This window comes from Parambassis ranga, chromosome 9, assembly GCF_900634625.1.
Source record: "Parambassis ranga chromosome 9, fParRan2.1, whole genome shotgun sequence".
NCBI classification, from domain to species: Eukaryota; Metazoa; Chordata; class Actinopteri; family Ambassidae; genus Parambassis; species Parambassis ranga.
Genome location: NC_041030.1, coordinates 12,965,135 through 12,990,995, shown reverse-complemented (window position 1 = coordinate 12,990,995; position 25,861 = coordinate 12,965,135). Strand labels below are relative to the sequence as shown.

Below are 25,861 nucleotides of genomic sequence, written 5' to 3'. Positions count from 1 at the left end.
TGAACTATGTATACAGTACCAATTACAAACTTCAGTGAAGCTTGAAGTCATGAAAAGTTTTACACAACGTAAAGTAGATCCTTTCTTCATTCCATTTCAAACTTTAATAATCATCCAAAACAAAGTAGAAATGTGCTTCATTGTTTCCTACGTCCAATTTCCTCATAATTTTCGATTCCTTTAATGATTCACATCTTCAAGCCACACACACACACACACACACACACACACTCATAAAGAGGTATGTTTTTGCCATGAAGAGAAACCATTTGCTCATTTTGATGGAGGCCTAAAAGAGAGGTTGAGCTGTCTAAGTGGATTTTTCATTACTGACTGTAATAGGGCAAAGAAAATTACAGCTGCTACAGCAGGAGGGGCATTAGGATTGCTCATGTACTTTTTACATGGATATTTGTAATGACCAAAGAGGTTCAGTGCAGCTGTATATGAGCATTAGAAAAATTAGAGACAGTGCTCTCTGTCTCATGTGTGTGCTCTTTCCATTCTGTTTCAGTCTCCTCCACTTGCCTGCTATCAGCAATTTGGGAAGGTACATCCAAACTCACAGGGGAATGAAAATGAAAAATGCTTATTTTATCTCCTGCCACCGCTTCGGACTGAGACAGGAGAGGAAAAACTAACATAATCGAGGAAATAATATTGAAAATGGAAAGCTATTAGGGCACTCAAGCACTTTCTCATGCTGCCTCAGAAATGTATCATTTATCATGTGCAACTGCTTGACAAACTTTTAAAGACTCAAAAAAATGTAATTTCCTGACAAGAGTCTGCAGAGCTCCAGCCTTCGAGTGGACCATGGATGCACAATGCAAACTGTACATTCATGAGAAACTAATGAAGGTCATAAGATATTTGTGAAAACTTCCTGCTGTAAATGTCACAATGTATCCTCTTTACCTGTTCCCTGACCACATCTATTCTACTCATTTATACATTAAAGGTTATTTTTATGGTGGATGGAAAAACTAATTAATTCCCGTCAGTAAAAACCTCCTCTGTACTAAACATATGAAATATGCAGCACTAATTTGAAGTGGGTTTCTATACAACTTCAACTGCTACTAAAGCTCAAAAGTACATTATAGATTTTTCAAATATTAAATCTGTATTTATCCCCTTTAAAATACCTCTGTGCTGTTTTTGTAATATCTAAAATGAAGAATGATCCCATTTTAAGTAGTGTCTCCTCTTTGAGCATACAAATCCCCGCTGTCAAATCATGTGAACAGAGCAGGTGTTGAAAGGGTACAGACCACCTTTCTGAATGCCTGCATGAACACCTATGTTATCTGTGGTATGCAATTTTCTTATAACCACAGTGCCACAGAAGTTACTGACATCAAACTTTTGTGGCAGAATTACTAAGACTTGAACTGCACCTGTACATACAGCAGTAACAGCCGTGTAACTCATTTCATTCAAACTTTGCCCACAGACTTAACAATCAGCTTGTGCATGTTAAGAGGCTGCTTGAGCTGCTTATAAGGATGTGAAAGAGCTGGGCACCCATAGTCTGAAATTAAAACTGTATTTTATTTAATGTATGTACCTTTGTGTCTAAAATCAACAAATCATACACAGCTGGTTCTGATCTATTTTTGTTGAACACTATTCCTTGAGCATAACAGTACTTCATAGATCCCCTGATTTCTTCATCTTTCCAAATTTTTTTCCTTCTCCCTGCCGGCTGCATAGGAAAAATATACAGCAGCTGAGATTCTACACTGTATAGGGAGGACTAAGTGCAGTTTCACTTGCATACCCACTGAGACAGCACTCTCCTCTTGTTTCATTTACTCTATCACCCAATATTTATTCCACTTGTATCTCCCTATGGGTTGCTTCTCTCCCCTCCTCGCTCACCCCTCAACCGTATCCAGCTTCATTAGGACATAACAGGCTATCAACATGCATAGCGGGGTCCTGATTTAGACGTTCAACCTGATTAGCCCTAACGAACCGAGACCGACCACCTGAATGGAAGTGCACACAGTGGCATAAGACAATAACATATGTGCATTTTGAGAGACACACAAGCTCTCCCATTTACCAACATGCATTCCCTGTGGTAGCTTCAGCAGTCTGTTGTGCTCATTATCACATCGAAGTCACTGAAGTATGAGAAAATGCCACCTAATTATACCATATGACATATCAGAAATAACACAAAGTAATTTGTATATTATGGATTGTTGACATGTCTCAACTTTGAAAGAGATTTCTCAAGAACAAGATCAGATACTTTTAATTACCATTATGGTTAAACGGTGCACATCCTAAAGGTGCATTTATTAAATAAGGTACAGTCCAGCAGTCGAAATTGTCTTGTTATTCATCTAATCTTGGAGAAAGCAATACTCATTTGAAGATGAAATGAAAAGATAAACTTAGCAACATGTTTTATTAGTTAAAGATTATAAAAAACTATGGAAAGCTGCAGAGAATTTTTACCAATATACAGTAAATACAGACAAAGAATTAAATTTGTGGTATATGCGTTCATCAAAGACCAAAACACAGACGAGGCTCTGTAATGAACAGAAATAATCGAAGCTCATGGCCTCCCCTTTATCTTCCTTTCCTCTCATTCTCCTCTGAGGGAGTTTATTAAAGACCCACGCTGCCCTTGGCTATTCAATCACTTTTCAGTCAGAAGTAAGGGTTGTACTGAATGAATGCAAAGGCTGGCAAATTCATTACCACAATCAGAAAATGAACACCTCCCAACCTCCTTCCCCCTCTTCTCCTCACATGCTTCACTCTTCTCTTCATGTTGTTGCACAGAGCTGCTCAGCTCTGGACGGTCTGCTCTAATGTGGTATCTTTTCTTCTTTAATATGTTTTTCTTTGCTTGTGCATTTTAAACAGAACACAGCACAATTATTAGATGAAAGAAACCCTCCAATGACAAATAACAGAAGGTCACATTCACATTTAGCAGATGGGATGAATTGCAATACACTGCCTTCAGATAATCAGACCTACAGTTCACACCTTCTGCTCTCCAAATCAGATGCAGAGAAGCAGGCTGATCACCAGTCCTAAAAAAATACCTTCATTGCATGGAAGACAACAACTCAGTCAATGCTGTTTCGGTTAGCAATTTTTCATCCCTGCTGTACAACAATATACTTTACTGCTGTCTGTAATTTTCTAATTTTCGCCCACTTCAGTTCAACCTCTGGGTTTATTTTTTCCTGGCACTCACCCTCTGCTCTAGCTCCTGGAGCACTTTGTCATTGACGGGGTCTGCTTTGGTCACCACAGCTTTCCTACCCTCTGCTTCAATCACAATGGTCATAATACAGCACATGTCTACGAGCCCTTCCTGGCACCTCCTCATCCCAGCGTCCAGCTCACCTCTCCGGGTTGGGTCACGCTTCAGGATGCCCTTCTCTGCCACAGAGAAGCCCAGCAAGTTTGTCAAAACCTCATTAGACAACTCCACATCCAGGTAACCAGTTCCATCTGATATTGTCGCACAGACACGCCAAACACCATTGTTGCTGCTCAGTTTACCCAAGAGAGTCACAATAAAAGCTTTGACATGAATCTCGGTGGTGTGGAACTTTGGTTTGGACATCAGCTCCTCCAGTAAGCACAAGTACGTAAAGGGTGGAGAGGACAGAGTGACAGCAGGGACAGTGGAGGAGCCTGAAGTTTCGGTTTTAAAGGTAGAGCTTTCTCTGTCTTTACTGGGTCCTGGTTGAAGAGGAGGCTGATATCCTTCCCCTCCCATCCTCCCAGTTTGTTCTGCCTCATCAAAAAAAGAGTCCATCATTTCATCCATAAAGTTGTTTTCATCATTAGTAACAATGTTTGCTTCATGTGGTGGCTCTAAACCTGCTGTTGCTTCAGAAAGGACTGGCTTGGAAGTCCCAGTGGTTGACTGCCCCGAAGCTTCTCTAACACATCCTTGATAGTCTCTTTTCTGTGTGGTGGATCTACTCTTGCTAAGTCCAAGTTGTGAACCAGAGTCGCCCAAAGACTCTTTTGTTGCTCTGTCCAGACTGTTAGAACTTCTGTTTACTATGTTGTTAGTATGTGGTGTGTTACCGGTGCCGGACTGTGGAGTAACATTTTGATTTTCCTGAAAAATCACACTGTCCAACTCATCCAGGGGAAGATCGTCAAAGTTATCATCAGGAAAGTCTTCGTCTGCCATGCTGTGATCTTGGATTTCTTGATTAACCACATCAGATTGTAAGAAGTCAGTATAGTCAGAATCTTCTTGTTCATTGTGATGGCCTTGGACTGAACCACTCCTGCTGCTCTGGATCAAACCACTTCTGTAATAGTTGGTGGAGTTTTCAGTTCTGAAAAACACAGGCTAATTAATATAGCACAGGGACTGTGTTTATTTCTTAACTAGACAAGAAGTTAGATGGTGTAGGAGATGATGCCGAGGATAGTTAGGTGGAAACAGATGATTCACTGTGAATGGGCTGAGGTAATTGTAGCATCTTATTCAGGGTATGCTCTCATTTGGGTTAATGTTAGAATATTGCTGTGTCTGTAAATGTTATCATTGTTGAGGGGTAAACAGATGCCAGTGTGATTGTTCACCTCATGAAAACCAAGCGCATTCAAAAGAATTTTGTAAATAATTAAAAACTATAACATTATTTCTTTTCATTCAGCGGAAGTGTCTACGCCAGTGGTTGCAAGCAAAGATACAAGCAGCAACACCAACAATCACACAGAAGTAGTTTGCTTATAGACGGAATGTATTAAGTGCTTCCTGAAGAAGACAATATTTGCCGATCATCACACTGTTAGCTACCCACCTAGATGAAGCTGTTGAAGCAAGACTTCTGACAGGGGACCTTCTTGAGGACTGAGTGGAGGTCTCACTCAGGGTCCCGTAGCCACTGTCTACATGTCCAATCTGAGGCACCACCTCTTGGGCCTCTAGACCAGCCAGCAACTCTGTGTCATTGAGCTCCAAGTGCTCCACTTCCTGAATACCTTAGGATTATAACAGTAACTTCATAACTGTGATAAACATAGTTTACTAATTGAGGTTGCAACTATACATACAAACTCTTATCAATATACCTGGTTGTTGTGCAGGTTGACCCTCCTCCTGCTCCTCCTCAGGAAGTCCCAGTGTCCGACAGAGCACCCTGCCCTGTCAGAGCAGTACACAAATCAGTCTGCAAAGTCATTTAATCTTATTCACACCATTTTTTTAAACAGTAAATTACAACAATCCACAAGTTATTGGTTCCAAATAATATTCTTCAATTTGATATATTGTTAAGGTTTACCTGGTTATTCCTGTCCACCAAGTCCTCCACCTCACCACCCAGGATCTTGATGTTAGTTGGCCCCAACAGCAATACACCAAGTCTACAGACCATCTTTCCCTGCAACAGCAGCTTTGCACCAGGCCTGGGGGGGGGGGGGGGGGGTGAAAAGTATTTCTTAATTCATTTTCCCTATTTGTGCAGATAGATGTTTTACAGATCAAATTCTAACCTGAGTGCTGTGCCGAGTGCTGGAATAGACTGATACTCCATGGCCTCCAAGCTCTGCACACCATCACTCACCTGTAGAAAAGAGGCAACTTCTTTAACCATGAAAAAGATAAAAAAAAATAAAAAATATATTGAGGATACATTACAAAATAAATTGTTGCTCTACCATGCCTTCTTATATTAGCTGGCTGCCCAGGAGCTAAAGAACTTGGTCTATGTTAATCTGATCTGCTTTATTATTCTGTCTTTTGGCACTGATTCCACCACAGTTTTAGCCGTTGCGTCCCATGACTTCTAGAATTATAAGACTTGCTCAAAATGGTCACAGAAATGGTGAAGAAACTTAAAGATCCATGGCTACGTTTCTAAGCAACACCAGCACTGTACTTAAAAAAATGGAGCACTTAAGGTGAAAATTACAGTCCATGTCATATATTCCTGCAATTTACTCTTTCATATGCTCTCACTGATTGTGCCTGTCCACTTTGATTCAACAAGGAAGAGAAGCAGAAGTCTTTATTATTCTATCAAATCAAACATACAGAAAAAAAGCCTGTTCTCAGATTAGCACTGGAAACACTGAAAAATACGCAGTATCATATTTTTACTTGGGATAACTGCTGTCACAACCCCTTCTATTAGCAAAAAATAATGTAACAGCTCTGTCCTTGACAAGTGGAATTTTTCCTATATAAACATCTTTATAGTTAACTTTGCCCAAACTTTGCATACTACTACTTCTAGGCTAAGAACAAACAAGGCTGCCTTAACTGAAAGTGAGTCATATTGAATATTTTAAGGTGAATATTATTGTTAAATATACTGGAGTGATGTTATAATTCATGGCAGACGTGTTACATCAGCTATAGTTAAAAAATGCTTCTGACCTGAAGCAGCAGCATACGGTTTGGTCTGGCTTCCCAGGGCCTCTGGGTGGCCTGTGTGACAGCAGACACCTCTTCGTTGGAACAGTCTGTGCCCCTCCACTTCTGTAGCTGTCCATATGCAGGCTGACTGATGTCCAGTAATGAGTCAACCTAAAACGGAGTGAGGTTTTGCCTGCATATAAATTTCTACTATAATATCTACTTAAAATCAGTTTATGACCCAATTAAAACAAAATAAGTACATTATATTGTGAATTACAAGACCTAACTAACAATCTGTCTCTAAGGGTTCCTGCTGGGTTTCCAATTACCATATAGAAGAAGTGGAGATCCAGTGGTGCTTTGTTATAATAAGGATTCTGTCTATACACCAATTACTCTATTCTGTATTACAAAAACACAATGCTGAAAATGTGATTAACATGTCTTATATATTTATATTTGATCGACAAATGTGTACCTGAACACAAAAATTGCCACTGAGCTCAGTCTTCTGAGCCTGTGCGAGGCCTTCAGGGAGAACAGCGAAGTCCAAGTCTCTCAGGTCTGTCAGCAGCCACTGGTCCAGCACCTAAAATTTAAGAAATTTTCTACTGTAATTTTTCTGATACTGTAAATTCTGTGACATGATAAATAAGCAGTTAAATTTGTCTTCAGGAAATGATTAGCTATCTTACAAGTGAAAATTTTGATTAGAAATACATATACATTTTACATAGATTCTGAGGTCTAGGACTAAGTTGTGTCATCAAGACCCAGCAGTTTTTTTCCATCCTCTTTACGATATGGTTGGTATTCATTATTAGTCAAAAAGACCCTTGGGACCATGTGGGCCACTTGTATGAACTGCTAGGAACAGGGAGGAGATGAAAAATGAAGCATTATCCTCCTCAAGTATCTATTTGAAAAAAGATAGACTTTGGCCATGCAGGGACACAGCTGTTCAGCAACAATATTTCGGTACACTGTGGCGTACAAATGATGCGTCAATGCAAGAAAACATACCCCACATGACGCCACCACCAGCTGGTACAGCTGACACCAAGCAGGATGGATTCATGCTGTTTACACAAAATTTTTGCCCTGCTATCAGCATGTCGCAACAGAAACGAGGATTTGTCAGACCAGGAGGTGTTCTTTTACTCTTCAGTCGCCCACTTTAGCTGATCATTACCTACTCTCGTATGAGATGATCTTGTTCTCAGCTGACAGTAACGGAGATACACATGGTCTTGAGCATTTTTGTTTTTTGTTTGTTTGCATATTTGTGCAGGGATTGACAAATAGGCATGCTTCAAATATACTGGAATGTCCATGACATTATTCAATTTAATTTGGGTTATTCCTTGGAGTGGTAGAAACTATTTTAAGCAAACTGTCATTTGTTTTCCATCCTTGTTTAATCATGTGACTCACACGTACTGTAGGTCATAGGATAATATCTAAGCTCTTGAAGTGAGACTGTAGAACCAAGGAGACCATAAAAATGTCTATCATTCACACCCTGTGTACCTGCTGGTTAATTTGCTGCTGTGACAGATGAGCTGGTCCTCCAGCCTCTTCACGGAGCCACTGCACACAGGCTTCAAGCCAGGCAAAGGGCACCTGAACATGCCAGGTGGACTGCAGCCAGGCTTGGGTAGTCTGTACCACTGACTGAATCTCAGGAGCCATCCTCTTCCTCTTTGTGTATTCAACCTTAAGCCACTACCTGCTATTTTCTTTACAATTATCTGCTATGATACAGCCACACTAGCTCTTTGTAGATTTTATGTCAAAACTAGTTGAATTTAGTGGTAAATTAAGAAAACAATTCCAGTTTGTTGCATGCCTGACATATTATGGCATTGAAATCCCTGAGCTTAAAGGTTTTTTGATGGTAAGGGGGCATCGTCCTTTAGTAAACCCTCCTGACCACTTCTTGCCATTTCTCAACAAGAAACTTATCTCTCGCAGCAGTTGAGCAGATATGAACACTGTGAAGGAGAAAGAAACAAAGACTGAGTTGGAAATGCTGACAGTAATAGCACGCGAATTACAAAACCAGATTATCTAAGTATTAAGGTTAAGGAGTGTTATGACACAGGGGGCCCGAGAAGCCGGGATATGTCATAAAGTGTTTTGTAAAGTCGCTAAGGCGCCAAAAGTTAACTAACACAACTTAATGAATTAGCCACAATGATGCTACAGTACCTTAGCTTTATGTCCATACAACAAGAAGAGAAGAACTTTTACCCACAACATGGGATCTTAAACAAAGCAGCTGCAGCTTACAGTATTCAAAACATTCACTTCAGCATTGCAAAACAAACCTTGCCAACAGGAATAACTCGAACTAGTAGAGTAAATTGCGGAGCCGTACCCGGAAGTGGGGGAGCAAAGAAACGCCCTCAATTCTCATGATTGATGTCTTCTGCAGCCAATTGTAATGTTTGTGTGGTTGATTCGCTTTCTGTTCAACCAATGAACACACAGTAGTTCAGCTTGTATAGTTTGAGGTTCGGTAGAGAAGGAAGGGGGACGAGCGAGGTGTTTGCACTGCAGGTTTGTTTTGACGATGTTTTTGTCATTGTTCTAATTTATTTGCATCCCATTGTAGATGAAATGAAGCGGCACTCTAAAAATATGTGTTTGAAAATTTATAACTTCAGTAGTTGCTTGTTGTTGCCTCGAGTGCATCGCTGCACAGCTAGCTGGCCTAGCTAACCACATTCGTGCTTCAACGAAATTATAGCAACATGGCGAAATGGGCTAGCCGCTAGCTTTAGTGGCTCGAGGTTGTCTTGGTGTTGGTCCATTTGTAACGTTCTGTAGAAACACTCCTTTTAGATAAATGACATAGCGTACACCATACGAAACCAGGTAAGTGTCTGAAAACAGTGCATGGAACATTTGTTGAAATATATGCAAATGAGCTAACACATTTCCCTCCAGCTTCAGCTGTGGTTAATGTTAGCAACGCTGGTAGCTAACACGCACTACCAGCTTAGTCAGCGGTCGCTAAGTTAGCTTGACCTAGCTCTCTTTCGGTTTTTCAATAGAATCATTTAACTACTGAATTTGTATTGTGGCCCAAAAATCTGCCTGTCGCCTAAAATTGGCGAAGTTGTCGAGTCTTTTGGTGATTATCGGGGTGATTCACAATGTCTGTCTCCTCGAATTTAATGAGGACGTTAATCGCGTCGATTGATTAACTCATCTCCCCATTGCTGGTCTCTTCCTTCACTCCGAAATATTGCGTAATGCTCTATTCGTTCTCCAGCTAAATAATCTAATTTGTTATTTTGATTTTTCGATATGTAGCATTAGATTAGTGTAACTTTCAAATAACAATGATCAGTGATGAGTCGCTGGGCACTCACAGGCTAAGCTTTAGGGCGACACGGAGATTCAATCATAGAACCTAATTGAGATGTAAACATACAACATATTCCCAGCACAGCCTTTTTCGTGTGGTTTTATTTCAGTATATAAAGTAGCCTCTCCTCCTCGACAGGTCGCAGGAGTTGTTTGGTCCTTTCCTATTAAGGTCCGCCTATCAACACGCCCTTGTCTCTGTAATAAATATCGGTGAGTCCCGGCTTGCTGCCAGTTTCTTCTTTTCAAACTCCTGTTCTTGAGTACTCAGATCTCCACCACATATCCTGAATTTTCTCATTTTCTGCATTTACAATGCCAACAGACAACCTCAGCTCACAGGGGCCAGTTCTGTGCTTCTCTCTGCCTGCCTCTGCCATCTGTATCCAAGACCAAGGTGCTCACCGCTTTTCATCTATCAGACAACCATGGACTCAGAAATTGATCAGCAGGAAGAGACCTCATTCAGCAACACAGAGACTAATGGTAAAAAGCTTCTTACAACGTAGTATATTTTTGGTACTGTTGTTAAAATACATCTATTTATTGGCATGTTGAACTATTTTTGTACATAAACAGCAATGCCGGTGCTTTTGTAGTGATTATTCCAAATTACTAGATTAGTGCAAGATGCCTGTATTCATGTTTCTGTCATTCATTTCTGTTTCATTCACTAATAGCAAATGTGTGGTCACTTTAGAATCCTAATAGGCACTAATTTAGCGATATGTTATAAAACATTGGCACACTGATGTGTGTGTATATTCAGCCTACAGTATGTAAACAGTGTTTATAAAGGATGTGTTGATGAAAGATGTGTGATTCTTAGATTCACTTGTTGTTGTCTTTTTGATTATTTAATTTTATCTTGTTAAAGGTTGTGTGTGCAGAGTTGTCAGGATGTGTTTTTATCTCTTTATGGCAGGTAAGCGCCCCGCTGAGGATGCAGATGAGCAGAAATCATTCAAGCGCTCCAGGAACTCGGATGAGATGGTAGAGCTTCGCATCCTCCTGCAGAGCAAAGTAAATCAGCTTCCCTTTCATTTCACTTTTCATGTAGTACCCTCGTGATTATTTGTAAAAATTTTTCTTGTTCTTTTGGCACCCCTTCAGTAAGATAGCAGTTTTATGCTTTTTTTTTTAAATGTTACAATTCATGTCACAAATGATCACATTTCTGCCCTTTGAATAATTTATGTCCACATTTATTACAGGTATTCACAGTTTAATTTTATGTCACTGCCAGATGCACGTTTTATCTATTATAGTAACATTTTCATATGTATCTATTCCAGAATGCAGGAGCAGTAATTGGGAAAGGTGGCAAAAACATCAAAGCCCTTCGTACAGACGTGAGTATATCTATTTTCTGCATCCTGTTTTATTTTGTTTAGAATTTTATTTTGTATTTTTCTTCTCACTGGCCTGTCAAACCTACCCAGCCTCTATAACACAGTATCTCTCTATATTTACCCCTGATAACTGATGAAAACATTTTATGGCATTGGTATTTTTTCTGTATAACTAAGGAGTATGGTTAGTTGATGCCAGGGTTATTAGCCCTGTTCATGAGACCTTTTCTCAAACCCTTTGAGATTAGTATTTCATCTTACTTGGACATTATTATTGTCTCAGCTAAACTGGCCCTAGGCATTAAAGCCTAATCTCATAACCATTTGTTTCTCCGTAATGATAATTTATTGCAACACTGCTGTTGCATCAGCACTGATGCTCTTGTTAATATATATTTATGGGCACAGTGCAGAGTTCATAAGGTTACCTGCAGTGCAAGCTAACATTTTATCAGGCAAAATGGCCAGTTTTTTATTAATTCAATGTCATTGGCTCTTTTTTTAGCCCTCCACAATTTGTTCTCCCCTTCTTTCTCACTGTCTCTGATTTATTCCCCAGCATTGAACTTTTCATGTTCTTAATATGCCATAACCCATTTTCCAATGTCACCTTTTTTCCTTTTCTCTCTTTGACAAATCAATCTCTGAGAGAATCAAAATGAAGTCACGTTTGAACAATATAGAGCCTGTATATTAAAAATGTATTCCTCTTCCCTCTTCCCTTTCCCTTGTTTATTATTGTACTGTTTACTTTTTTGCCCACTTCCTCCTCTGTTGCCCATGTTCTGGATGGCCCCTCCTGCGCCCGCCCACCTGACACCCCGGTTGGCCCTGCCCATAATCGTGCCCTGTCCTTAAATGGGCGCCTTACTTGATTGACATCTGTGCTCGAATGGCCCTGGCCCCTGCCCATGCCACGCCCAGTACAATGCCAGTGTGTCAGTCCCAGACAGCAGTGGGCCTGAGCGGTATGTCCCTAAGCTCCTCCCTCTCACTGCCTGACTACAGGTCAAACAAACAAGAAGAAATGAATAATAAATAGTCATCCTGCCTCTGTCAAGTCACTGTATTTTAATCTACCTGTTCTCACAGTTTATTAGCCTGAGTCAAATGCCTAAATGCGTTCATGTCCAAATCTGCCTGTTGAGCCTGTAAAAGCCATGTGAACATCCTTATATGCCATTTAAAGTCACGTCAGCATTTAAACATAGGCTGGTGTTGTCAGGGTTTTTTTTTCCACTACCTGCCACTGTCTTTTTAAATCTTTGCTATAATCTGTGCAATATGTCCGTGTTTTTTTTATTTTAATTTTAATGATCATCTATCCTCTCTTCCGCGTTTTCACTTCCCTCCCCCCTCAGAGTGGATATACTGGTGTTCTTGTTTTGTTAGTTTCATAAGCTCACTTGCTTTTCGCCATCCCATTCTTTCCCTGTAATGCCCTCCTTACTCTGAGACTCAGATTGTCCATCCCTTCTAAAACCTAAAAGGCAAGCTAAGATACAAGTGTGGTGTGTGTGTTATTCCTTTCCTGTCTTCTGCTTCATCTGAACTTGGTTGATGACTGCTGGAGCTATTGAAAGTAGATGATAAATCCCTGTCCCCCACATCTTTGCGTTCTTTGGTTTTATATTTGTTGCTTATACCATTCCCTTTAAAAAGCATCAACTTGAGCAGTGCCAGTCTTCATTTACCATGGCATAATCCGCTCCGTTACTAGTCCTCAACCTCCTACCATTCTGCTTCCATAAACAACCTGTGCTCAATTTTTCCTCATCAGTAAACTCGTTTTTTTTCTGGCACTAGGTGGGTGCAGACAACAAACGTTTGAACTAGTTTAGCAAATTAAGAAACAAATTTATTGTCCATGCAAAGTAAATATGGGGCATTTTGCAAATAATGAAAAAAAGGGGGACAGAAGACCTTCTTGGTCTTCTCTGGTCTTTTAAGTTATGTTGATCACCATATTGGTGTCATTGTGGTATGCATCCACTAAACTGCTTCAAGACTTTTAGATCTCTCTGGCACTATTGGTGCTTACTCCTGCTAGATTCTCCTCAAAATTCACCTTACCCGTCTTGCCCTTTCAGTGGTCACCAAATGCAGTCACTTTTCTTTGGGTCCTTTTTAATTTTGTCTCTTTACTTCCTTTTCTCTGGACAAAGGCTGTTTTCTTTTCGTTGCATTATGTGGGTGCCAGCTTATTACCAGCTACAGTGCAAATTTGAGTCACCTAGCATGTAAAAGTTAAAAGGCACTGGACCTTAACATTTAATCTAAACATATCAGTCTCGGTAGGGGGTTTTTAATGGGGATTGACTGTTTTTTCTAAGGTTAAAAAAGTATTTTATGAATTCTATGTTCTGATATGTTGTTCCCTCCCTTCTGGGACGCCTTGCGGGCACCCCAACCCCACCCTCTCTGTTTGGCCGTGCTTTGTTTTGTCATTGGTGGATGAAATATGAAGCATCTTGAGCATCAGTGCTGACATTGAGACCGTTGGAGAAATCCTGCTGAAGATTATCCCAACATTAGAGGAGGTTAGTACTCTAGTGTCTGAATCTCATTTATAAATGTATGTACCCTACATTTACTGAATGTTATTGCTGTTTTGTAGCTGGAGTGTGTAAAGTTAAAAGAATTCTACATTGATTGTGTTTAAAGTAAAAATATATGGGCATGCATATGGTAATGATGCCAGTCTGTCAGCTACCTGACTCTTTGAGGGGATAAAGTTGCCTAATAGCAGCAATGTGCTAAATGTTCCCCACAGTACCAGCAATACAATGGCATGGATTTTGACTGTGAGCTGCGTCTGCTGATCCACCAGAGTCTGGCTGGCTCAATCATTGGGGTAAAGGGAGCCAAGATCAAGGAGCTCCGAGAGGTATATCCAATCAGGAGATGTGTGTTGTGTTTTCTGTACCTAAAGCTTTTACAACAATAGTATACTAAATAGATACCCAGACATAATGCAAGTCATATTGGAGTCTACAGTTCTATATTGTTTGTTTATTGTACACACATACTATGTAGTGCATAGTGGATGTCCCTTCTCAGGCATTATCATATCAAAAATATGTAGGAGTGATGAAATGCTTGTAGTCTGTTCTTCTGTGGTTCAGTAAGCCATTTTATTGTGTAGTAGCCTTCCCTTTTTCTTTGTCCACTCATGTGCGCTTGTGTCTGTGTGTCTCTAGAACACAAAAACTAGCATCAAGCTGTTTCAAGAGTGTTGTCCCCAGTCGACAGACCGCGTAGTGCTTGTTGGTGGTAAAACGGAGAGGGTGGTAGAGTGTATCAAGACGATGCTGGAGCTCATTTCTGAAGTAAGAATCTTTTTACAGTGTTTGGAAAGCTTCTGTGAATGTCTGCATGTGATTCCTTGCAATACAAATATTGTTTTAATATGATGCATTTCATATTCTTGCGTAGTCTTAATGTCATCCACGTTTTTATTGTTATGTTTTTTAGGCTCCCATAAAAGGACGCACACAGCCCTATGACCCTAACTTCTATGACGAAACGTATGAATATGGTGGTTTTACCATGATGTTTGAGGAGAGGGGGGGTGGTCGCAGGCTTATGGGAGGCTACCCCATGCGTGCAGGCAGGTCCAGCGGTGGAGAGCGTGGGTTTGACCGAATGCCTTCAAGCAGAGGGGGACGGGGGCCAATGCCCCCCTCCCGTCGGGACTATGATGAAATGAGCCCCCGCCGAGGTCCTCCCCCACCCCACCCAAGCAGGGTTGGCAGGGGTAGTGGCCGTGGACACAACATGCCTATGGGGCGCCCACACAGAGGAGGGTAAGATATAAGCACAAGGGGTATATTTTTCTCTTTTCTCATTTTTTTTTTTTGCACAAATGTCTTGTCACAAGTCATGTCCTATTTTATTGAGTTTGCTTTAATGGAAATATTCCAGCTCTATAACTAATACAGACAAGTTTGACATACTACTTCTGTAGTGTTAAATGATTGAACGGTTTTACCTTGAGAGTCCTTTATCTCCTGTTAATCTCGTGAGTGTTTGATATTTGAAACCTATTCTACATCACTTTATTTTTTTTTCTGTCCCCCCTTTCCTTTTCCTGAATCCCCTATATAAAGTCTAGTCATACTATGGGGGCTGTCTGGGCACAGATTCACCAGATTTGATTTACATGTTTTGTATTGGATGTATTCTGCATGTAATGCAGTGTCACTCTTTGAACAGTATCTTCATGGTTACCATTTCATTACACATATGTGCTCATCACTGTATGTCTGGGTGTGTTTTTGTTTCCTTTTCCCATCTTCATCTTGCCCACAGAGATGATCGTTACTATGACTCGTACCGTGGCTCAGATGAAAGGTCAAAGTAAGTTTCTGTTCCAAAAGGCTGACTAAACCTCCCAACTAATCTTAACAGGGATACTTTGACATGTTTCTCATTTTGTATTACCTGCACTTGCTGTAATCTACATCATTTACTGAACCAAAAATTGATACCATTGGGTGATGTTTCCCATTTCACCCTGTGGTCTTTTGTTTGGGTTTACCATTGCTGATAGGTGTTCAGTATAACTTATAACATTTAAAAAAACAAAGTGACAAATGATTTGGCAACAGATTATTAAAATATGTGTTGAGGTATCCCTATACCTACCTTATTTTCCTTTTGTACTATTATTAAATATGTCTGGTATTTACTTTTTGTGATAACCTGTAAACAACTAACCCTCCTACATTTTTCGCCCTCTTGTTATACCCTTAACTTCCAATACTTGCATCCATTGTGCTAGTTTGTTGTTGTATGACAGCCTTTTTCCTGTGTTAGCAACCTATCCTGTCTGCTGTTCACTCCACATTTCCCAGGTGTGAGAGAATGTATTTGTGGTGGTGGTGGTGGTGGTGGTGGTGGTGGTGTGTTTGTGTAAGGGTCATATGCTGATGTGAAGCTGACATTTGTCACTTGAGACTGCTGAGGAATGACATGCTTTCTCAAGCTGCCCTGTAATTAGAGACAGAAGATTTCTGAGATGCATTTTTTTCATATGAACAAAACATAATCAACATACTTCCATAACTTCAACCCACTTATTATGAAACATCCTAAGTTTAGTCCTAGTACTCCACATCTGTATGATAAGGGAAATGTTTACCAACATTTACTAGCCTGATTGGGGTGGCGGTGACCAGGCTTCTTGTGACAAGTTAATTTTTACCCTTACATGACTACAAAAGAAAAGCAAAGTCTTAGGTGCATTTAGACTGTAGTGTAACATGGTATTAATATCCATACATGCATGTTCATTAGGACCAGCAAAAGTACCAAGTAAATCAACACATTTTTTCAGCTAATTCCTTTATTTGCGCTTAGTCGTGGAGGGGGAGGGAGCAGCAGCCCTTGGCGCTGATCATCATCACCACCACCTGTCACTCCTCTCACCATAACACTGTCAGAGCTGTTCCTGTTACTGTGTGGGAAGATGGCTGAGAGGAAATGTGTTTATACTGTAATCTTGCTCAGCGTGTGTGTGCAGTTTGACCTAGACCAGAAATTTTGTTTGGAATGTTGTCAAGCATTTTTTCTAAGCATTTTCTATTTCTCTCCACCCCATCCCACGTCTCTCTCTCTTTTTCTTGCTTTTTTTTTCTTTCTCTCTCACTCTTTTTCCCATCTCTGCCCCCCTTCCCATCACCAGTGACAGAAGAGGCAGACCGGATCGCTATAGCGATAACATGGTTAGTGACCCTTTGCTAAATGCATGCAGCTCTGGTACTAGCGTCTCATTGGGTGCCAGTGCCTCAGGCTAGCATTTGGGTTGGTCCTAGTACTAGACAATATGCTGTGATTGTCCATTGTCCTGTTATGACAATAGTAGTTTATTGACAATGCAACCATAGCTAGTTCCTCTTGCACATGCGTATGCATACACTCATCTGAGACCTGGCCTTGGATCCAAGCTAGTTTTGGCATGGTGTAAACCATCCCACCAAATGACCATAATCACCACAGCCGGAGACACCCCATAATAATCAGCTATAATTGCCCTCTTACTGTGTACTTTTCACGGCCAGCCTGTTTTTCCTGCAAAGAGAGGGAGGATGTTGGGGGTGGGGAGGGTGGGGGTGGCCATGGTTGGTTGCTAAGCACTAATAACGCTTTGTTGACAGACTGGAAGGTCTCTCTCTCCTTCTTTCTCTCTCCCTCTCTGAGAGCTGGCAGGATACTGCCTGCCGTTGCTCAGCAACAGCTTTTTGAATTGCTTGTTGCCCTGGTGACAACAGCAGCTGAATAGCAGCTGAAAATGGGGGCTGATGGAGATGCAAGGAGAGACGGGAAGGGGGGAGGGAGGAAAGGAGGAGGAGTCTGTTTTATGGATGAAAACTGGGTGGCTTTTAGTTGAGTCTACTCATGGATGAGGCTGCTGCAGTCTCCATACATTTACACGAGATCTTTAAAATGACGGAAGAAATCGGTTCTACTTTATCTAACCCTGCCGTATTTCTTTTTGCTTTTTACAGAGCGGCGGAGGATATGGTAAGTGCTAAGCCTTTTTGACATTTTGATGTGCTTACAATAGTGTTGATGTCTTATAAGAATACAGGCCTCAGTTATTTCATTATAACAGTGTCAGGTATTGTCATTGACATGATGACAAGATTTGTTCAGGAGTAAACTGGCCTATCCCAGGCATGTTAATGTCAGCTGCAATATTCTTTCAACAAATACTGTGCTTTTAATTTAAACTTTAGATGACATTTTATATTATACCTGTTGACAGTAGATTTTAAGGATTTGTGTGCAGAGTTAAGTGTGTTCCTTCAGAGGAGCCTTTTAATACATGTAACCTGTAACGTTTTACCTTTTTTTTTTTTCCTTTACAAATGCCATAAAAATATATAGTTTTCTTTGTCTGTTAATTCTTGTTTCTTGCCTGCTCAGACAACAGTTCCTCCTGGGATAGCTACCCGTCAGGTGAGTACTTGCCGTATAAATCCCAGTGATTTCAAGGAAGAAAATGCAGAGATGTGTGATCATGTTGGCAGCCGAGTATTCATTTCTACTTGCGTGCTTTAGTTTTGTCCCCTCCTGCTTTCCAACAGGTGGACGTGGCTCCTACAATGACATGGGTGGCCCTGTCATCACCACACAAGTGACCATCCCTAAAGACGTGAGTAAATGACACACACCAAAGGAAGGACCCATTTTTCATTCATAAGTCCATAACATGACTGGGCTTTAAACTCCATGTTACTATACATGACCATTTGAATGACATGTACCGTAGTCAGGCATGCCATGTTGAGTGAGCTCAGTGGCTAGTACAGTATTCTTGCTGTTGAGAAGTCGTGCCATTTTCCACACATTGACTTTTTCACCTCCACCCATACTAGAGACAGTTATAGTAGCCTTTCAGTACTTTAAATATATAATTGTATGCATTTATTTCCCATACCCATGTGGTTCTCTGTCGCCTGGAATGTTTCTCTGCCACCTTCTGTGTGTTTGTGTTTTTTTTTTTTTTTTCATCCTTGTTTTCCTCGTGGTGCCCCACTAACAGCTGGCCGGCTCCATCATTGGTAAGGGAGGTCAGCGGATCAAACAGATCCGCCATGAGTCTGGAGCCTCCATCAAGATTGATGAACCACTGGAAGGTTCTGAGGACAGAATCATTACCATTATTGGTACCCAGGATCAGATCCAGAATGCCCAGTACCTTCTACAGAACAGGCAAGTTTCAGTATGATCTGTACATTACAAAGAAACATCTATATATTTATGTTCTAGGTGTAGTTAATCACTATCTGGAAATTGTACCTCTTAAGTTCATTAATGTGATAACTAAATATGGTTGTGATTTGTTCTCTACGATTAAAAACCTGCTGTCTGCTGAAAAGTACTTAAAATGCTTATTATATTTACCTTTTTAAACCATAGAAAGAAATGCAACCTAATACTAGTTTGCCCACTTTTTGTGAGGTTATGCAATTCTGTTGCCTGCTGTCTCTTCTTCACTAACCCCCTTCCTTTCTTCCCCATGCAACCTGCAACTTGTTCAAACCTTCCTCTTACATGAAATGGCTGTGAAGGTGTAGGCAAACCAATAGTTGTATGTATTGCATTTAAAAAGGTCAATGTGATTGACATGTTTCTTTGACTGTCACATTTGTCCGCTGAATATGATTGGTAGAAGGGGGAAAAATGGAATGTCTATTTGCCATCTAAGCCGTTTCACTGTGAAGCAGGGAGTGGATTGATTCTTCCCCTGGCTGCTGCTGTGTGGAAGACTAGTGATTTTGTTGTTTTTAGTTAGATCAACCGACAACAAATCACAGTCTGCCAAATAGCACAGGCTCCTCCTCTTCTGTCTTCCTTGGCAACCAGTAGGCACGTATAATACACACTACTTCCTTTTTGATGCTATCCGAGCTTTGCCCGAATGCTAATACAGCGGTAGACCTGCTGCCCTGTCTCATGAGTAGTGTAGTGTTGCCATGGTAACTAACCCTGCCTCCCTCTTCCTTCCTTCCTCCCCCTTCAGTGTGCTGCACCTGCTTGGACACAAGGGCTAACCACACCCCTCTTTTTTTCTCCCCCTCTTTCTTGCTTTCCCTCAGCCACTTGTCACATCTTAGCCCGTCTCTGCCTGTCTCTCTTACATGCTGTCTGTCTCTCCCCATCCTCCTTCTCCCAAGGCTTTGTTGTCCCATAATTGCATAGCTATATATTTGCACTGTCGATGGCTTGTAAATTGTTTTTTCTTCTTGTGCATTTTGTTTATTTTTTTTTATTCTTTTTATTTCAGTGTGAAGCAGTACTCTGGTCATTTGCTGTAGACCCAGGAGGCTCAGATTGAAGCAGACTCAGATTGCCCCTCCTCAACCTTTCTACCCCTGTCCAACACATCCCCTTCAGACTATTCTGGATTGTGGGTGTCTTTTTTTGAATTTTATTTTTGTATTTTTTAAATGAAGTGTCCAACATTCCTGTGCATAAAGAAATTTAGATGTCTTCTAAGAGTGTAGTCCATTAGTCTATCAGATACGTGTTGCTTCTTTTCTAACACATATATCAAAATATCCTTCATACTTCTTGCAGACAGAAACAAACATAACCTTTATTTTTTGATGGTTTTGTTTTTATGTACAAGTTTGTTGCTGTGTAAATTTGTCCTGTGTGTATGCGCGCATGTCAGTGTGTGGGTTGGTGTGCTTTCTGCCTTCAGTCTCCTCACACAGTTATACCACATTACCACTCTGTGCAACATGCAGAATGTAAGCTACATTTGATTTTGTTTTTCTTTCTTTTTAAGAGTTGTTGGGAATTTTACCCTGTATAATGGGTTTTGGGATGTTTAAATTTTGGAATTGTAAACACAGCAGATTCAGGACAGTCTAATTTGTATGATTATTATGGCTGTGTGATGAAAAATTTGAGTAACCCCTCACAGAAACTATAGCTAGAAATTTGTTTAAGCGTTTTATTGGAGATTTGACAAATAATGCTGAATTTAACTATTTTGTCCCTGTTATTTTCTTGTTTGCTCTCCATGCTGTAGAATTCACATTGTCAAATCATGTGATGAATAAAAGATCATGCCACTTTTTACTGAACTATTTTGAATGTTTAATGAGTGTGCCAGTCAAAACGTGATTCTGCACCTGGCAGATTTTTGCTGATAAAATGTGTTATTATAAAAAGTTAAGGTTTAGGTGGTAGATATTTATGTATACTAAATCTAAGATGATGTTTTATGTTCACTCTATGTATGCCTGTACACTGTATTCTAAATTGGACAATTATTATTTCCATATACAAAAATCTATAGAATCAAGAGAGCAGTAAAAAAACACTAAAGGAAATATCTACAGATTATAACCTGGACCCTGCCTTGATTTACTGTGGTACAGGGTGAAAAATTACTCTGATGTAGCTCAGCCCTAAACATATTTGGTTTTTACCGCATGTGTCTGTCAAACATTTGTTCCGCTACACACGAAACGTAATTATTTTTTTAATACGTTGTTCCGGTTTCCTCTCGACGTTTTGCGATTGGTTTATCAGCCGGTGACGCAGCAGCAGGCACGTCTCCGATTGGACAATAGGTGGAAACCGGTAGTGAAAACAACCGCACGAGTTTATAGAAATACTACCCGTACAGTGTTTGGTGAGTGAAAAATATCGCTGGGTTTCAAATGAATACATCGTTTTTGCCGAGCTTAACGATATTACATGATAGAAAACTGCATTTTTTTGGTGCTGAAAGACACATAGAAAGTGTCTATTGTAGTCAGCGACTAACGTGAAGGTTCTATCACGTTTTACCTGCACTTTGCTCCTCCACTTTTCAATGAGACTTAAGGACTAATTAATGTAGCTGCTCTGCTGACTACTTCAGGTGTTTACAAAAACAAAAAACAGCTGAAGCATGTTTGAGCGCGTGTTTGGGGGTAAAGTTACCAAAGCGAGAGCATTGACAATGGACTTTATTTAGTAAAGTACCAGCTTTGTGCGTCATCATGATCAATAACACAGACGTTGGAAACTCGAAAAACTCGATTAACAATTGTTAATTGCTCAGTTTGCTCTTGTATGTTGACCTGTTTATATATCTATTTATTTCTATGAAGTGCCCACATAATAAGGTCTTGTTTCAGCGTTTGTTTTTGGACTTGCACAGTAAAATTAGGGGATAATCTTTAAAATAGCCTTATGACCCTGTAATTAACCATTTATATACAGTCTTACATATCGACACTTGTTTCTTTTGGAAAAAGTTTTACTCTACATTAGTCAGAAGTCAGAACATATTGTGGGGTTGTGTGCATGTTTATGCATGTTCCTATGCCCACATGGGATGTTGTAGTTGTGTTTCTGCTCCATACAGTTTCTACCATGGAGACACCACTGTTTCCCAGAGAGTCTGGCCAGTTCATAGCAGAGCGGAGTCGGGATGTGTTTGTAGAGGACGATGGTGTGCAGAAGGTGGCAGAGATGCTCTACGCTCTCCGACACAGTGACGATCTGACCGCAAGTGGTTGGAAGAAGGCAAACCCATTGGCTCCACCACCCACCTCTGACCAGGGGAGTTTGGCCAGGGGCCATCCACAGTGCTAAATCATTTTTGTATATTATAAATAAGTAAATAAGTAGTAATCCATGTGCCACAGTGGCTGGATAATAAGGTGAGGGTGATAACAAATCTGCCACATCATTTTTTCCTCAGAGAAATAAAAACAATGTGTCCATCCTTTGTTGGAAAAGATACCACACTAATACAAAACATTAAACCATTTAAATGTATTTACATTTATGCTGAGTGCAGGCATTAAAGACATTGGACTGTCTTACATTTTGTTCCCTATTTTTCCATCTTAATAATTTTTGCATTTTAACAATACAGGCATTGAACTGGGTGTTTGTGGTAGACACCATGAACTTCTCCTTTTGGCCAGAGAAAGAAACCCAACAGTGTGAGGTGACCTTTAAGGGCACCACATACACAGGCTACATGACTCTATGTGCAGCCATCACCAGGGCCATGGAAGAAGGTGAGCACATCTTCATTATGTTCCTGCATTAAACAGACTTCATTCGTAGTGTCAGAATTATGAGTTGTTTGCAGTAAAGGTTAAATCGTGCCCTCACAATTGTTAAAGTATGTCTTTGCCTTTTGGTCCTCTGGAGGAAAAAAACATGTATATTTAGATGTCCCTTTTTGTTCCTTTCTTCTATGTCGTTTTGTTATTTGCCAGTTGTTGTGTATGTGCCCTTTCTTTGAACTTGTACCGCTGGGAAATTGCTTGTAGCACTGCGTGTGCCTGTGCATCATTTATAATTAGCAAGAATGACTCCGGATATGAACCAATTATGTCTCATATGGAATAGTGCTCTCAATGTGTGGTCGCTGTGGCCTTTATAATTACAAGAGAGTCTCTCAGAAAAGTGCAGGTAGCATTGCTCCAGAGTGTGAATATCAAGGGTTGACAGCATGAGATCAGAACAAATTATGTCTTTTGAGCCTTTTGTGAAAAATGTCTGCTGTGAAGTTAATATTCTTGTTATTACAGCACATTATAACTTCATAACTTAGTAGCCTTGAGAGTCCTCCTTCTCTCCAGCAGTTCATGTCTAAAGAGAAACCCCACTAGTTGCCTCTTGTCTCCACTCTCCACAGGTATACCCATTACTAATCCAAAGTACTTCTCTCAGATGAGTGTGGAAGAGTTGGGACACATCCTCCGATCAGACAATGAGACACCCATGCCAATGCTTCATGAGCGCCACCAGGTTCTTACCCTATAAAAAGCAGCTGTCATAGCATGGAAATAATTATTCACTTAATCTGTAGGTCACTTTCAGTATTGTTGTGTTAGTGTAACATCTTCAGTCAATTAATGTTGCATGTGTGGATTTCTACTTTCTACACTAAAGTGTAATTATGTGGCACTTGACTCAAGGCAGCTTTCTTACCAGTTACATAGCTCTAAACAAAAGATTTTTATTGTAAGGACAAACCTGTGAAATCACTGTGCATCATCTGAATAGACTCCAGTGGTAAGTAGGTGAATTGAAAGGTTCCTTTCTGCAACTGCCTTGCAGCAGCTTTCTGTGCATGCGAGATGTTCTGCATTATGTCAAGTAAAAAAATATATATATCATAGGTCAACGTTATTATTAAATCTACTGTATTCCATTTATATGTAGAAATTGAAATTTCGCAGCCCTTCACCTCTACTCAACGCTGTTGTTAAACGTGATGTACATGTACATCACTCTTTCTGACCAGGTGCTCACTGAAGGCGGCCGTGTGCTGCTGGAACACGGCGGAAGCTTCCGTAGCTTTGTCAGCCAGGCCGGAAACAATGCCCGGAAGATGGTGGAGCTCATTGTGGAGAAGATTCCTTCCTACAGGGATGAAGCTGTCTATGAGGTAGTGGGTATACTGTGAACCTGCATGCAAGATATTGTCTTACAAAGATGCAATTGATCTGGATGTTGTTGGCTAAACACATGACAGAATGATTAAATCATTCTGTTTGTGGGCTAACCTACTGTAAACAGAGAAGATATGAAACATCTAAAAACATAGGTGACATGTTTAATTTGATGTAAACGTATGCATTTGGAGAACTTATGATAAATTGTGATGTGAGAGGTCCACCTCCTGGCCAATGGCAGTGTGACAACTTTCATATGTGTTTCTAGATGTGGCATCTAGAAACAAATAACAACAAATACAGAGATTATGTCTCTGTCTCCTGCTTGTTTAAGGGAAAAAGAATCTCGTTTTACAAGCGAGCTCAGATCCTGGTTGCAGATTTCTGGGGCATCATGGAGGCCAGGGGACAGGGAGACATCCTCAACATGGACTGGCTCACCATGTTTGCTGACTACAGAGTTCCTCAGGCACTTGTCTACTTAGGAGTGCTGCGATACTCTGATACACTGATGCAGGCATTAAAGAAAGGTGAGACAGAAGTGTGTGTGTGTTTTAGAATTTGCACTCATTTAGAAATCATAAGCAGTAGTCTCATCTGTGTGTGTGTCACACGTGTGTTTTTTTCTCAGGTGAGCTGCTGGGTTCAGGTGACCAGAGAGAGGTGGAGATACGAGGCTGTTCGATTTGGTCTGTGGAGCTGATCAAGGACCGACTGTGCAAGCTGGTGCAGGAGAGAGACGGACAGACATGCATTGTCAACTCCGCAGTCATTGACTTCTACCTGTGGCCGTACGCCAAGCAGCACCACAAAGAGATGGCCCACATTCCCATACACCACACACGCTGTATTTACTACTGATGAGCCGGCTGGCAGCCGTGAATACTGTCGGCTGCACTTCACAGTGTGCGTTCTTGGTGCGGGTGCTTTCCCCTGGGCTAAAGCCAAGCATGTCTCTGTGCCAGATATATATGTACAAACAGGCTTCTTTCTAGCTGTGATGTAATGCTGTAAACAGGTGTGAAGCTTTGATGTGGCTTCTTTATGTATGTGGGTGTAGCACAGTCAATCCAAATGTTTACTGTGGATAATATGGAACATTTTCTACCAAACCTGTAACTGTAATACAAAGTCATCAAATCCTGCCATGTGTAGTAATACAGAACATAACATGTCCAGCAGGAATGTGCAAAAAGAGACAGAAAGTAATCAATCTAGCACGACATTTATCTGAAGCATTTGAATTCACCTTTGAATGATTATGTGCACTGTTAAGTAAACAAGAATCTAGGGCAGTAAAAACAAGTTTGGCTGTCAGAGAAGCTAACATGAAATGTGATTACCTTAAAAGGTACTATTGTTAAAGCAATTCAAAGCCTTAATAAAACTAAAATAACATTGTTAATTTTTTCACCGGATCACTACTATAGCGTTGTAGAATATCTAATAGCATACATATAAAATTTAGTGTGTGTAGTGTGAGAGCTGGTGCCGACTGGTGTGCGCCTCACTGAAATGGGAATGCTGGATGTATGGAGGGGCATCAAGTTCAGGACAAAAATGTTTCAAGAATTTTATCCAAAAGTATGAAAAGCAGTAAAAAGTAGTGCAAGACTGGCCGACTGAGGTGCCAAATCCATACTCACCCATCACAAATGTACTCTGCATTTGTCAGCGGTTTTACACACTGAACAGAGCAGCCAGGTGCTGTACAAAACTGGACACAGAGGTCCAGGGGTGGCCACCACAGTGTCAAGGCTTAGCAGCTGTAGAGTATATCTATGAGAAGGCATCCATGATAACAATGGGATATCCAAAACTGTTACTGCTCTCCT

General features: G+C 40.6%; 3 protein-coding genes across 6 annotated transcripts; 2 read left to right on the top strand and 1 right to left on the bottom strand.

The window, feature by feature from the left end:
- Positions 1–2,403: 2,403 nt before the first annotated feature.
- rmi1 (RMI1, RecQ mediated genome instability 1, homolog (S. cerevisiae)) lies at positions 2,404–8,759 on the bottom strand. Of its 4 annotated transcripts, none has more exons than XM_028414236.1 (9): positions 8,701–8,759; positions 7,901–8,364; positions 6,849–6,959; positions 6,389–6,538; positions 5,503–5,573; positions 5,292–5,415; positions 5,080–5,152; positions 4,809–4,989; positions 2,404–4,337 (listed from the first exon to the last, which is right to left on the bottom strand). In XM_028414236.1, the coding sequence occupies exons 2-9, from the start codon at positions 8,060–8,062 to the stop codon at positions 3,209–3,211; spliced, it is 2,001 nt and encodes a 666-aa protein (XP_028270037.1). In that variant the 5' UTR covers positions 8,063–8,364; positions 8,701–8,759; the 3' UTR covers positions 2,404–3,208. The 4 variants fall into 4 exon arrangements, with proteins under 4 accessions (XP_028270037.1, XP_028270036.1, XP_028270038.1 ...); XM_028414235.1 differs by having other exon boundaries at positions 8,582–8,719; XM_028414237.1 differs by lacking the exon at positions 8,701–8,759 and adding an exon at positions 8,624–8,633.
- Positions 8,760–8,857: 98 nt separating this feature from the next.
- hnrnpk (heterogeneous nuclear ribonucleoprotein K) lies at positions 8,858–20,699 on the top strand. Its single transcript, XM_028413479.1, has 17 exons — positions 8,858–8,932; positions 9,885–9,958; positions 10,071–10,231; positions 10,671–10,768; positions 11,041–11,097; positions 12,022–12,065; positions 13,565–13,637; positions 13,871–13,984; positions 14,298–14,426; positions 14,572–14,903; positions 15,409–15,456; positions 16,784–16,823; positions 17,607–17,622; positions 18,028–18,060; positions 18,189–18,256; positions 18,647–18,816; positions 19,892–20,699. The coding sequence occupies exons 3-17, from the start codon at positions 10,174–10,176 to the stop codon at positions 19,920–19,922; spliced, it is 1,311 nt and encodes a 436-aa protein (XP_028269280.1). The 5' UTR covers positions 8,858–8,932; positions 9,885–9,958; positions 10,071–10,173; the 3' UTR covers positions 19,923–20,699.
- Positions 20,700–21,188: 489 nt separating this feature from the next.
- qng1 (Q-nucleotide N-glycosylase 1) lies at positions 21,189–25,640 on the top strand. Its single transcript, XM_028413480.1, has 7 exons — positions 21,189–21,253; positions 21,974–22,170; positions 22,490–22,637; positions 23,264–23,376; positions 23,876–24,019; positions 24,361–24,556; positions 24,658–25,640. The coding sequence occupies exons 2-7, from the start codon at positions 21,982–21,984 to the stop codon at positions 24,885–24,887; spliced, it is 1,020 nt and encodes a 339-aa protein (XP_028269281.1). The 5' UTR covers positions 21,189–21,253; positions 21,974–21,981; the 3' UTR covers positions 24,888–25,640.
- Positions 25,641–25,861: the final 221 nt, after the last annotated feature.

Bases quoted from the DNA above. Each gene is read 5' to 3' on its own strand.
- qng1 (XM_028413480.1), top strand. From the start codon at position 21,982: ATGGAGACACCACTGTTTCCCAGAGAGTCTGGCCAGTTCATAGCAGAG. The intron at 22,638-23,263 runs GTGAGCACATCT...CACTCTCCACAG, and splicing joins CACCAGGGCCATGGAAGAAG to GTATACCCATTACTAATCCA. The intron at 24,020-24,360 runs GTAGTGGGTATA...TGCTTGTTTAAG, and splicing joins GGGATGAAGCTGTCTATGAG to GGAAAAAGAATCTCGTTTTA.
- rmi1 (XM_028414236.1), bottom strand. From the start codon at position 8,062: ATGGCTCCTGAGATTCAGTCAGTGGTACAGACTACCCAAGCCTGGCTG. The intron at 6,539-6,848 runs GTACACATTTGT...ACTCCGTTTTAG, and splicing joins GTGGCAATTTTTGTGTTCAG to GTTGACTCATTACTGGACAT. The intron at 5,153-5,291 runs GTAAACCTTAAC...CTGCTCTGACAG, and splicing joins TGGTGGACAGGAATAACCAG to GGCAGGGTGCTCTGTCGGAC.
- hnrnpk (XM_028413479.1), top strand. From the start codon at position 10,174: ATGGACTCAGAAATTGATCAGCAGGAAGAGACCTCATTCAGCAACACA. The intron at 18,061-18,188 runs GTGAGTACTTGC...GCTTTCCAACAG, and splicing joins CTGGGATAGCTACCCGTCAG to GTGGACGTGGCTCCTACAAT. The intron at 18,257-18,646 runs GTGAGTAAATGA...CCCCACTAACAG, and splicing joins AAGTGACCATCCCTAAAGAC to CTGGCCGGCTCCATCATTGG.